At 37.5% G+C, this 12,923-nt stretch overlaps 1 protein-coding gene across 2 annotated transcripts in view; it reads left to right on the forward strand.

The window, feature by feature from the left end:
- LOC111156623 (interleukin 33) overlaps nucleotides 1-12,338 on the forward strand; it is a 48,110-nt gene extending 35,772 nt beyond the window's left edge. The window contains exons 3-8 of one of the 2 annotated variants that reach the window (XM_022517620.1): nucleotides 4,575-4,700; nucleotides 5,239-5,364; nucleotides 8,497-8,604; nucleotides 9,142-9,192; nucleotides 10,173-10,270; nucleotides 11,589-11,916. In XM_022517620.1, coding sequence (XP_022373328.1) covers nucleotides 4,575-4,700; nucleotides 5,239-5,364; nucleotides 8,497-8,604; nucleotides 9,142-9,192; nucleotides 10,173-10,270; nucleotides 11,589-11,789 — 710 coding nt within the window. In that variant the 3' untranslated portion in view covers nucleotides 11,790-11,916. Of the gene's footprint in view, nucleotides 1-4,574; nucleotides 4,704-5,238; nucleotides 5,365-8,481; nucleotides 8,605-9,141; nucleotides 9,193-10,172; nucleotides 10,271-11,588 lie in introns of those variants that run through there. The other variant, XM_022517621.1, reaches the window with a different exon arrangement.
- Nucleotides 12,339-12,923: the final 585 nt, after the last annotated feature.

Raw genomic sequence — 12,923 nt, forward strand, 5'->3', positions numbered from 1 at the left:
TTTTATTTATTTGTCAGAGAGGGAGAGAGAGCGAGTGAGCACAGGCAGACAGAATGGCAGGCAGAGGCAGAGGGAGAAGCAGGCTCCCCGCCGAGCAAGGAGCCCGATGTGGGACTCGATCCCAGGATGCTAGGATCATGACCTGAGCCAAAGGCAGCTGCTTAACCAACTGAGCCACCCAGGCGTCCCAGGACACTATTTTAACGGGTCTATCCACCAAGAAGATCTAACCACTATAAACATTTATGCCCCCAATATGGACACAAACAAATACATAAGCCAACTGTTAATCAAAATAAAGAGTCGTATTGATAAGAATACATTATTGTAGGGGATCTTAATGCACCACTCTCAGCAATAGACAGATCATCCAAGCAGAAAATCAGCAAAGAAAAAAGAACTTTGAATTACACACTGGACCAGATGGACCAGAACATTCCACCCTAAAACAACAGAATACTCATTCTTCTCAAGCACACATGAAACTTTCTCCAGAATAGACCACATACTAGGTCACAAATCAGGGCTCAACTGATACCAAAAGATTGAGATTATTCCCTGCATATTCTTAGACCACAGTGTTTTGAAACTGGAATCTCAACCACAAGAAAAAGATTAGAAGGAATCCAAACACTTGGAAGCTAAAGACCATCCTGCCCAAGACTGTTCAGAACAACCAGGAAATCAAAGAACTTAAACAATTCATGGAAACCAATGAGAATGAAGACACATACGTCCAAAACCTATGAGATATGGCAAAAGAGGTCCTAAGGGGGAAATACATAGCCATCCAAGCCTCACTCAAAAAAATGGAAAAATCCTGAATACACCAACTCTCTTTACACTTTAAAGAACTGGAAAATCAACAACAAATTAAGCCAACCCTACACACAAAAGATTAGAGCAGAGATCAATGAGTTAGAAACTAGAGATACAGTAGAACACATCAACAAAACTAGAAGCTGGTTCTCTGAAAGATTTAATAAGATTGATAAACCACTGGCCAAACAAATCCAAAAGAAAAGAGAGAGGACCCAAGTTAATAAAATTATGGATGAAAGGAGATAGATCACAGCTAACACCAAGGAAAGAGAAACAATCTTCAGAAATTACTATCAATAGTTATTTGCCAATAAGTTAAGCAACCTAGAAGAAATGGATGCATTTCTGGAAACACATAAACTTCCAAAACTGAAACAGGAAGAAATTGACAACCTGAATAGACCAATATCTAGTAACAATATTGAAGCAGTGATCAAAAACCTTTCAAAAAATAAAAATCCAGGACCTGAAGGATTCCCTGTGGAATTTTACCAAACATTCAAAGAAGAAATAATACCTATTCTCCTGAAGCTGTTTCAAAAATGGAAACGATAAGAAAACTTCCAGACTCTTTCTATGAAGCCAGCATTACCTTAATCCCCAAACCAGGCAAAGACCCCATCAAAAAGGAGAATTTCAGACCAATATCCCTGATGAATATGGATGTCAAGATCCTCAACAAGATCCTAGCTAATAGGATCCAACAGTACATTAATAATCATTATTAATTATAATTAATAATAATCATTACTATTAATTAATGATTATTATGGATTTGTTTGGCCATTACTATTAATTAATGATTATTATTAATTATAATTAATAATTAAATCATAACCAAATGGGATTCATCCCTGGGATGCAAGGGTGGCTCAGCATTTGCAAATCAATCAACGTGATGGAACAAATCAATAAGAGAAGAGAGAAGAACCACATGGTTCCCTCAATTTATTCAGAAAAAGCATTTGACAAAATACAGCATCCTTTCATGATTAAAACTCTTCAGAGTATAGGGATAGAGGAAATATTCCTCAACTTCATAAATCCATCTATGAAAAACCCACAATGAATATTATTCTTAATGAGGAAAAGATGAGAGCCTTCCCATTGAGATCAGGAAAATGACAAGGATGCCCACTCTCATCACTGTTGTTCAATATAGTACTAGAAGTTCTAGCAACAGCAATCAAACAACAAAAGGAAATAAAATGTATTTAAATTGGCAAAGAAGAAGTCGAACTTTCTCTCTTCACAATGACATGATACTTTATATGGAAAACCCAAAGGATTCCACCCCCAAATTACTAGAATTTATACAGCAATTCAGTAATGTGGCAGGATGCAAAATCAATAATCAGAAGTCAGTTCCCTTCCTATACACTAACAAAGAAACTATAGAAAGGGAAATTAGAGAATTGATTTCACTTACTATAGCACCAAAAACAATAAGATGCCTTGGAATAAACCTAACCAAAGAGGTAAAGGATCTGTACTCAAGAAACTATAGAACACTCATGAAAGAAACTGAAGAAGACACAAAGAGATGGAAAAACTTCCTTGCTCATGGGAAGAACAAACCTTGTTAAAATGTCTATTCTACCCAGAGCAATCTATACTTTTATGCCATCCTGATCAAAATACCTGATCAAAAATGGGAATTTTTCAAAGTGAAGGAGCAAACAATCCTAAAATTTGTATGGAACCAGAAAAGACCCTTAATCACTAAGGAAGTGTTGAAAAAGAAAAAACAAAGCTGGGGCATCATGTTGTCTGATATCAAGCTTTATTACAAAGCTGTGATCACCAAGACAACATAGTACTGGGACAAAAACAAACACATAGACCAAAGGAACAGAGTTGAGAGTCCAGATAAGGATCCACATCTCTATGGTCAAGTAATCTTTGACAAAGCAGAAAAATATATCCAGTGGAAAGAAGACAGCCTCTTCAATAAATGGTGCTAGGAAAATTAGGCAGCTTAGTATAGAAGAATAAAACTTGACCATTCTCTTACACCATACACAAAGGTAAACAAAATGAATGATAGAACTCAAATTGAGAGAGGAATCCATCAAAATCTTAGAGAAGAACATAGGCGGTAACTTCTTTGACATTGGCCACAGCAACTTCTCTCAAGACATGTCTCCAAAGGCAAAGGAAACAAAAGTGAAAATGAATTTTTGGGACTTCATCAAGATAAAAAGCTTCTGCACAGCAAAGGAAACAGTCAACAAAGCAAGAGCAGCCCATGGAATGGTAAAAGATATTTGCAAATGACACTGCAGACAAAGGGCTCATATATAAGGTCTACGAAGAACTCCTCAAACTCAACACCCCAAAACCAGATAATCGTGTCAAAAAATGGGCAGAAAACATGAACAGACACTTCTCCAAAGAAGACATACAAATGCCTAGCATACACATGAAAAATGTTCATCATTAGCCATCAGGAAGATTCAAATCAAAACCGCATTGAGGGGCACCTGGGTGGCTCAGTGGGTTAAGCCGCTGCCTTCGGCTCAGGTCATGATCTCAGGGTCCTGGGATCGAGTCCCGCATCGGGCTCTCTGCTCAGCAGGGAGCCTGCTTCCCTCTCTCTCTCTCTCTGCCTGCCTCTCCATCTACTTGTGATCTCTCTCTGTCAAATAAATAAATAAAATCTTTAAAAAAAAAAAAAACGCATTGAGATACCTCCTTACACCAGTTAGAATGGTCTAAATTAACAGAAGAGGAAACAACAAGTGTCGAAGAGTATGTTGAGAAAGGGTAACCGTCTTACACTGATGGTGAGAATGAAAGTTGGTGCAGCCTCTTTGGAAAACAGTGTGGAGATTCCTTATGAAATTAAAAATAGAGCTACCCTATGACCCTGCAATTGCACTACTGGGTTTTTACCCCAAAGATACAGATGTAGTGAAAAGAAGGGCCATATATACCCTGATGTTCATAGCAGCAATGTCCACAATAGCCAAACTGTGGAAAGAACCAATATGCCCTTCAATGGATGAGTGGATAAAGATATGGTTCATATATACAATGGAATATTATGCAGCCATCAGAAAGGATGAATACCCAACTTTTGTTATCAACATGGACGGGTCTGGAGGACGTTAGGCTAAGTAAACTAAGTCATTCAGAAAGAATCAATTATCATATGGTTTCACTTACTTGTGGAGCATTAGAAATAGCATGGAGGAGACTAGCAGAAGGAAATTAAAAGTGAATTGTGGGAAATTGGGGGGGGCGCAGGGAGAGGAACCATGAGAGATTGTGGACTCTGAGAAACAAACTGAGGGTTTGGGAGGGTAGGGGAGTTGGGGGATGCGTGAGCCTGATGGTAGGTAGTAAGGAGGGCACATATTGCATGGAGCACTGGGTGTGGTGCATAAAAAATGAATCTTGGAACACTGAAGAAATAAAATTAAATTTAAAAAAAGATACTATAGACTTTTTTAAGCAAATAGATGTGCTTTTTAAAATATTTTATTTATTTGTCAGAGAGGGAGCATGAACAAACAAGAGGAGCAGAGGACAGAGGGAGAAGCAAGTTCCCCGATGAGCAGGGAACATGATGTGGGATTCAATCCCTGGGATCATGACCTGAGCCAAAGGCAGATACTTAACCAACTGAGCCATCCAGGCATCCCACTACTATAGACCTTTAGTTGCTTTCTTGGTCTCCTACATTCAGTGCTTGTAAATGGACAAAAATGGATGGAATGAAATGGTATCAAAATTTTTCAATTGTTTAGAATCCCAACAGAAAGCTAAAGAAGTTTGCCAGATGTATTTTATGCAGCTGCGCTCTGGCCTTATCATAGAAAAGACGGCCTGTTATTTTAGGAAAGAAATCACCAAAAGGCATTCACCAAGAACAGGTAAGAGGAAACTACATTTCCTGATAGATCTTCAATATAGTAATGGGTTTCTCTCCGCCCTTATTTACCACATAGTGGATGTATAATTTTTTCCCTTGAGCAAATTTTCCTTCTGAAAAAAAGTAAGGATGCTGAATTACTTTCTAGCCATTTTCAAAAGGACATATAAAACTTTTTATAGCATGGGAGAAATGGTATTGTTACAATATTAAGTGAAAACAGATGATATAAAAATTATAAATATGTTTACAGTATTTTAAGTTTTTTTTATTTAAAGGAATTAAACTAAAATGTTAATAGCAGGTTTTTGGGTGTTGATTCCATGAGTAACTAGTTTTCTTCCACCTAGGCTCCAACGGGTATGCCCTACTGGGGTATAAGTGTGTCAGGAGGTATTGATCCTTCAAACTATAGGGCAGCTAAAGCCCTAGGATCAGTCCCAGCAATCAGCTTTGACTGGGAATCCTCAAAGAAGAGTAAAGAAGTTTGGGCAGAGTGGGTACTGACAGTCCACTCCTACTCTCTCCCTGTCCTACAGGTGGAAAGTACAAAGAGCAACGTCTGGTATTCACTGCTTGTCATCAGCAGCTAAAGGAAGACTTTGACTGTGATGTACCTAGGGCCCAGAAATGTTTTAGGGCAACTAATTTTCCAAGTATCCAAGGTATGCCTGGTGCTGAGGGTGGTGTGGGTGTGAGGAGGGAGGAAAGACACAGGACCAGGGCCACTCTAGGAAGCAGCTCCAAGTCAATGCCTACCTGTGTAACAGAAACTTCTGTCCATTTGCAGCCCACAAATCTATTCAGTGGTATTCAAACTAGGTACAGAGTAGCTGCTCTAACAATGAATGTACACTTTATAGTTAGCCCTCCATTATTATTTTGAAGTACTTGTTATGAATTGGAATCCCATATCATTATTCCTGGGGAAAATAAGTTATCCTTTGGGGAAAAAATCCCCACATTCCCCTCCCCCAAATTCCAACAATGACAATGAAAGAAAATTAAGAACTATTATATTTTTAAAATATAATTTCAACTCCTAAAAATTTTAAATGTTTGTTCAAATGGATTTAAGTATCACCTACTCATGCAAATAAAGTCCAAATTGATGGTGACCATCAAGAAGTGAAGAGATCATTATGAAAATTTGACCAGGAGTTGCATGTTGCCATTTCAAGCATAATCCTGATATAAATGTCTTTAAGTTCCCAGAAGCATACTGAAGTTTCTCATTCATTATCTTTTTTATAAATTTTTTTATTTTTTCTATTTCTTTTCAGTGTTCCAGAATTCATTGTTTATGCACCACACCCAGTGTTCCATGCAGTACATACCCTCCATAATAACCACCACCAGGCTCACCCAACTTCCCACCCCCACTCCCCTCCAAAACCATCAGTTTGCTTCTCAGAGTCCACAGTCTCTCATAGTTCATCTACCCCCTCCAATTTCCCCCAACTCCCTTCTCTCCATCTCCCCATGTCCTCCATGTTATTCCTTATGCTCCACAAATAAGTGAAACCATATGATAATTGACTCTGCTTGACTTATTTCACTCAGCATAATCTCTTCCAGTCCCGTCCATGTTGCTACAAAAGTTGGGTATTCATCCTTTCTGATGGAGGCATAATACTCCATAGTATATATGGACCATATCTTCTTTACCCATTCATCTGTTGAAGGGCATCTTGGTTCTTTCCACAGTTTGGTGACTGTGGCCATTGCTGCTATGAACATTGGGATACAGATGGCCCTTCTTGTCATACATCTGTATCTTTGGGGTAAATACCTAGCAGTGCAATTGCAGGGTCATAGGGAATCTCTATATTTAATTTCTTAAGGAATCTCCACACTGTTTTCCAAAGTGGCTGCACCAACTTGAATTCCCACCAACATTCTCCCACACATGTTATTTACTGTTTTGTTAATTTTGACCATTCTAACTGGTATAGTGGTATCTCAATGTGGTTTTATTTGAATCTCCCTGATGGCTAGTGATGATGAACATCTTTTCATGTGTCTGTTGGTCATTTGTATGTCTCCTCTGGAGAAGTGTCTGTTCATGTTTTCTGCCCTTTTTTGACATGATTATCTGTTTTGTGTGTGTTGAGTTTGAGGAGTTCTTTATAGATCTTGGATATCAGCCCTTTGTCTGTACTGTCATTTGTGAATATCTTCTCCCATTCCGTTGGTTGCCTCTTTGTTTTCTTGACTGCTTCCTTTGCTGTGCAGAAGCTTTTGACCTTGACGAAGTCCCAAAAGTTCATTTTCACTTTTGTTTCCTTTGCCTTTGGAGACACATCTTTAAAGAAGTTGCTGTGGCTGTCAAAGAAGTTACTGCCTATGTTCTCCTCTAGGATTCTGATGGATTCCTGCCTCATGTTGATGTCTTTTATCCATTTTCAGTTTATCCTTGTATATGGTGTAATAGAATGGTTGAGTTTCATTCTTGTACATATAGCTGTCCAATTTTCCCAGCACCATTTATTGAAGAGACTGTCTTTTTTCCACTGTATATTTTTTCCTGCTTTGTTGAAGATTATTTGACCACAGAGTTGAGGGTCCATATCTGGGCTCTCTACCCTGTTCCACTGGTCTATGTGTCTGTTTTTGTGCCAGTACCATGCTATCTTGGTGATCACAGCTTTGTAGTAAAGCTTAAAATCAGGCAACATAATGACCCCAGTTTTAAATCATTTTATTTCAGAAGTTCATGTACAGACTCAATATTTAACATTCTCCTGTTTTGCACATTATTTTTCTTGGCACAATGCTATAACATAAAGAAAACATAATATTTTTTTTCTCAAGACCAACATAAATGATCCCTAATTCTACACCAGTTTACACCAGCATGCCATAGAAATACTTTCATTTTCTATGTGTGCTGGGACATTTTTTTTTAAGTTGGGAATACTGTTCTAAGTGTCTCTGCTATTTAGCCAGAGGACAGAATGGTACTCACACTCTCCAGGATTGTTGGAAGTCTTTGAATAACTCCACACCTTACAGATTGGTATCCATTTAACCATGTCTATCAAAATACAGTCTCCTTGTCCACAGTCCCCATGACCATAAGAAACAAGGAAACAGAGGTGTCTTTAGGCAAAGTCTGTCACTTTTCCAGCTTCTTTCTTTCCACCAAATCCTCCCCTAAACACACTAACATGACCTCCTATGGTTTTCAACCAAGAGACTAGCATCTCTAATCCCATTCAAGTGGTACACCTTACCCTTTGAGCTACATTAAGCTTGCACCCAACTTTTGTATCAACATGAACAGGACTAGAAGAGACTATGCTGAGTGAAATAAGTCAAGCAGAGAGAGTCAATTATCGTATGGTTTCACTTATTTGTGGAGCATAAGAAATAACACAGAGGACATGGTAGAAGGAGAGGAGAAGGGAGTTGAGGGAAATTGGAGGGCGAGATGAATCCTAAGAGACTATGGACTCTGAAAAACAATATGAGCATTTTGAAGGGGCGGTGGGTGGGAGGATGGGGGAGCCTGGTGGTGGGTATTATGGAGGGCACGTATGCATGGAGCACTGGGTGTGGTGCATAAACAGTGAATTCTGTTCACTGAAAAGAAATAAAATAAAATTAAATAAAATAAAGATCTTGCACCAAAGGCTTTTATCTATCCAATGGTGGTGGGCAAAGTGCAGCTCAAATTGAAAAGAAAAACAAAAATCAAAAACCTTTAAGGAAGCATTTCCTTTTGATTGCTGAAAGATTGTTCATGGGAACAAGTGTGTTTGAATTTTTAATGACAAACTTTTCACTTTTTACAGAACATTCTGCTTCCCTGAGCACATACAATGATCAATCTATTACTTTCGTTTTTGAGGATGGAGGTTATGAGATCTATGTAGAAGACTTGAGAAAAGACCAAGAGAAAGGTAGAATATTTCTTTTGTCTATAATGATATAATGATGACTAGTAAAGTAAAAAATAAATTTACCAAGGGGTGCCTGGATTGCTCAGACAGTTAAGTGTTCAAACCTTGATTTCAGCTCAGGTCATTGATCTCAGGGTCTTGAGATCAAGCCCCATATCAGGCTCTCACTAGGTGTGAAGCCTAATTAAGATTCTTTCTCTCCTTCTCCTCCTGCTCTTGCCCCTCCAACTCCACCTCCCCCTAATAATAATAATAATAATAATAATAAATTTACCAAACCATAAACAGTGGACTACTTCAGACATAGCGAATAAATTCCATGCTGTGTGCTAACTCCAATGCATTGGCAGCAGGTGCCTAAATACACTAAGTTGAGGAGAATTTAGAAGCTTTTAGGCCTTTCTTAAAATCACAAAAGTTTTGCTTTTATTGATATGTAACAAAAGAGGATATTTTCTGCTGTTAGGTATATGTTGAAATTGAAATCTTTTGATAAAATTGTATCTCACCAAAAGGATTTTATGCATTCTCTTTCAGATAAGGTGCTATTCCGTTATTATGATTTCCAATCCCCCGCTCATGGAACAGGTAATTTGGAGGGCTGGGCAGTTGTAGTGCTTTCATTCTTGAATTTGGGGGTAAGGACAAATCCAAAAATGCTCCATGAAAAAGACAGTCTCAGAAGGTTCTCTCCAGCCCACACTCATGGCAAAATCTTAGATTCTTACAGGATTTATTCCACCCATCCATTGCAGAATAATAGTGGCTTAAGCTACACAAAACTTTATTTTTATCTTAGCCAGGGCTGGAATAACAGCTCTGTTCAACAAGTTGTACAAGGACCAAGCTCCTTCTCTGTGACTCTGCCAACATCTACATGGTTCAAGATTACTTGCTACCATGACAATGCCCAATCAGCAGGACAAAGGAAGACATGACACATGAATTCTCTTTCCCTTTAAGGACAAAACTTTAAGTTGTAACTGACACTTCCATTCACCTCATATTTGTCAAAACTTAGTCACATTGCTACACTTTATTATAAGAAAACAGACTGGGAAATATTCTATTACACAAGGAGGGTAGTTGGATATTGGGAAACAACTATCAGTGGCTTTGCATGCAGATAGGGAAGCTGACACCCAGACAAATACCCAATAGAGTCACAATTCTACAATTAGAAAGCAAATAAGGAAACTAAGGAGCTTAAAATTACCCCCAAATAATGGGGTGATTTTACTAAGTTTAATTTAATTTAATGGGGTAATTTTGCTAATTTTACTAAATGGGGTAATAACTAAGGAGCTTAAAATTACCCCAAATTGTCCAATAACTCTTTAGGAAATTAAACTTAATCCATATTGTCCAATGATTCTTTAGTTTCACTTGGGTACAAATACTTCTAAAAGACATGTAGGTTAATGAAACAATTATTTTACATCATATCTTGGACTCTTTTCCTATGTGTTAAATTCATTTAAATTAAAATGAGCTAAATTCTTAACTTTATAATTTAGATTTTTCCATTTTTTATTACTTTTTAAATTTACTTTTTTTTTAATTGTAAGGTGATGGTGTTGATGGCCAGACATTATTGGTAAACCTGAGCCCTACAAAAGACAAAGACTTTTTGCTGCATGCCAACAACAAGGAACACTCTGTGGAGGTAAAAGAAATATGCACTTAACTGTCATAACTAACTCCACTCACTTGTGCAGATTTGGGTGTCTAGCATATTTCAAAGAAGTTTTGCTTCTGCTATTGTACCTAAGACACAATCAGTTACTGCTAATAACTTGCTTCTGGAGTAGGAAAGGGAGATAAATGGCATGTATAGCCTTGCTACAGAAAGTCTGTTCTCTGCCAGCAGTGCACCTGGGAGTGTTAGCTATGCAGAACTTCAGGTTTCCTCACAATTAAAGCAGAATCATAATTTTAACAAATCTCCAGGAGATTCATAAGCACATTGAAGTTTGAGAAGCACTGTTATATACAATGATCTCAAATCCTTTCCATTTTACTTTAGGAACTACTTTGTTCTTCCAAGAAGTGTTCCTGATAAAATACAGTTTTCTTAGGCAAATGTAAAAACCATTTTACACTCTGACCCTGCTAAAGGAAAAGTCATATGCCAAGATTTATGTTACAATGTTGTTACAAAAAAATGTAAATGGCAGTATAATATAGGTCATGGTGAAAATTTATAAACCTCTTCAGGAACAAACAAGCCAAAGATAGAGACCAGAAAGAAAACATAAAGAGTATAATATAGATGACAAATGACATAAATACAAAATTATGAATCTAACATACCGTCATATAAGGTATTATCATAAACACTGGATGGTAACCAGCATCTTTCTTAACAAACATTCCTAAATGTATATAACAGTGTTGGATGTATATAACTACTCAGTGATAAGAGCTGACCCCATACAGAGCTCTGTTACATGCCAAATACTGTGCTAAATGTTTTACAAGCAGTCTCCTTTAGTTATTGCAGTAATTCCATAATAGAGTTGTTTTATTAGTCAAATATTACTACAATACAAACCATCCCTAACACTTATTGGCCTAAAATAATAATCACTTACATCATTCACATATGTGCTGGTAAGTTGTTGGTTGACAACAGAAAACTGATTAGACTAAAAAATTGAGGTTTGAGAAGTAAAGCAATGTGCACACGTCTCAGAGATAGTACATGGCAAAAGTTAGGCACAAATCCTGAGCTGCTGCATCCAAATCCAGTCACTCTAAGCTATGTTTCTCAACTATCAATGAATCAAATCAGACACCCCCCCCACTTTAGCCCTCTACCCATTTCTTCCTACTACACCCGCCACTCCCATCCCCTACTTAGTAAGCATCCTTGCTAGAAATACTAGTTATAATTATTCCCTTTTAGTTTCTATTGCAGGGAGGTAAGGTTGACTTTGGACTTCCCACTTACATGCTGGTTGCTTGCTTTCTTTTTTCCTCAGCTACAAAAATGTGAAAACCAATTGCCAGACCAGGCCTTCTTCCGCCTTCATAGGAAGTCTTCTAAATGTGTTTCTTTTGAATGTAAGAATAATCCTGGAGTGTTTATAGGAGTAAAGGATAACCACCTTGCTCTAATTAAAGTAGGGGACCCATCTGAGGATTCAAAGAGTATAGAGAATACCATATTTAAGCTTTCTTAAACTTCATGTGATGAAAAGCTGTGGAGCCTGGGTTGGGTAACCCAAATAGCCAGTGCTGGAGAAATGTTGAGAGATAAAGAAAGAGCCAGACAATGTTTAAGGGAAATGAAGGATACTTAGTATGCTATGGAATATTTTTCTTATTATTTGTAAAAATATGTTTATAATATATTCTGTCTGTTTTTTACTACCCTTTGTCTCACTACATATTCAAACATGTATTGTTACATAGACCTCAGAAAATATACAACCTGACTTCTACTTTTTTCTACTTTCAGCCCAGAAAGCTTGATATTTAGAGCTGATATCTTTGGGGAGAAGCAAGGGCCTTAATCCAAGTTTCATTTTAGACAGGGATCCATTTTAAAAAGCTACATAGAGACATAATTTTCCCTGTCCAAACAACAAATTCAAACCTTAGAGCTGTTGGTGAAAAGACAATCAGATCTACTTAGACTGACCATTTCACAAATGGAATAAAACACCAAATTTGTTTGAAGATGCCCAAAACCAGGACACCTGCTTGGCTCAGCTGGTTAAGCTGATGCCTTTGGCTTAAGTCATGAACCCAGGGTCCTGGGATCAAGTCCTGCTTCAGACTCCCTGCTCAGCCAGGAGCCTGCTTCTCGCTTTGCCTGCCACTCCCCCTGCTTATGCGTTCACTCTCTCGCGCTCTCTCTCTCCCTTTCTGACAAATAAATAAATAAATAAAATCTTTAAAAAAAAATGCCCAAAACTTCAGACACATTGATAGGTAGGCAGATAATATGAGAAAAGAGAAAGGTAGTTGGAAAATTAGTTATTTGTAAAGTAATCTAGTATTTGTAAAGTAAATAATTTTACATCTAATTATTTCATTTTAAAAATGCTGATTCTTATAGAATGAGGTAAATTTAGCAGGGCATTCTTTTTTTTTTAATCATTTTTTTTTAATTTGTTTTCAGCATAACAGTATTCATTGCTTTTGTACCACACGCAGTGCTCCATGCAATCCGTTCCCTCTCTAATACAAAGTAAAATAAATTTTAGTTCAGACGTATAATTGAAATCTTTGGGAATATCTAACAAACTAAGTACCATGGTGAGGCCACAAGTCCGTTAGTCTACTAGCGCCTAGATGGGACACAGAATTAA

Source organism: Enhydra lutris, unplaced genomic scaffold (assembly GCF_002288905.1).
Source record: "Enhydra lutris kenyoni isolate GAN:26980312 unplaced genomic scaffold, ASM228890v2 scaffoldscaffold47, whole genome shotgun sequence".
Lineage (NCBI taxonomy): Eukaryota > Metazoa > Chordata > Mammalia > Carnivora > Mustelidae > Enhydra > Enhydra lutris.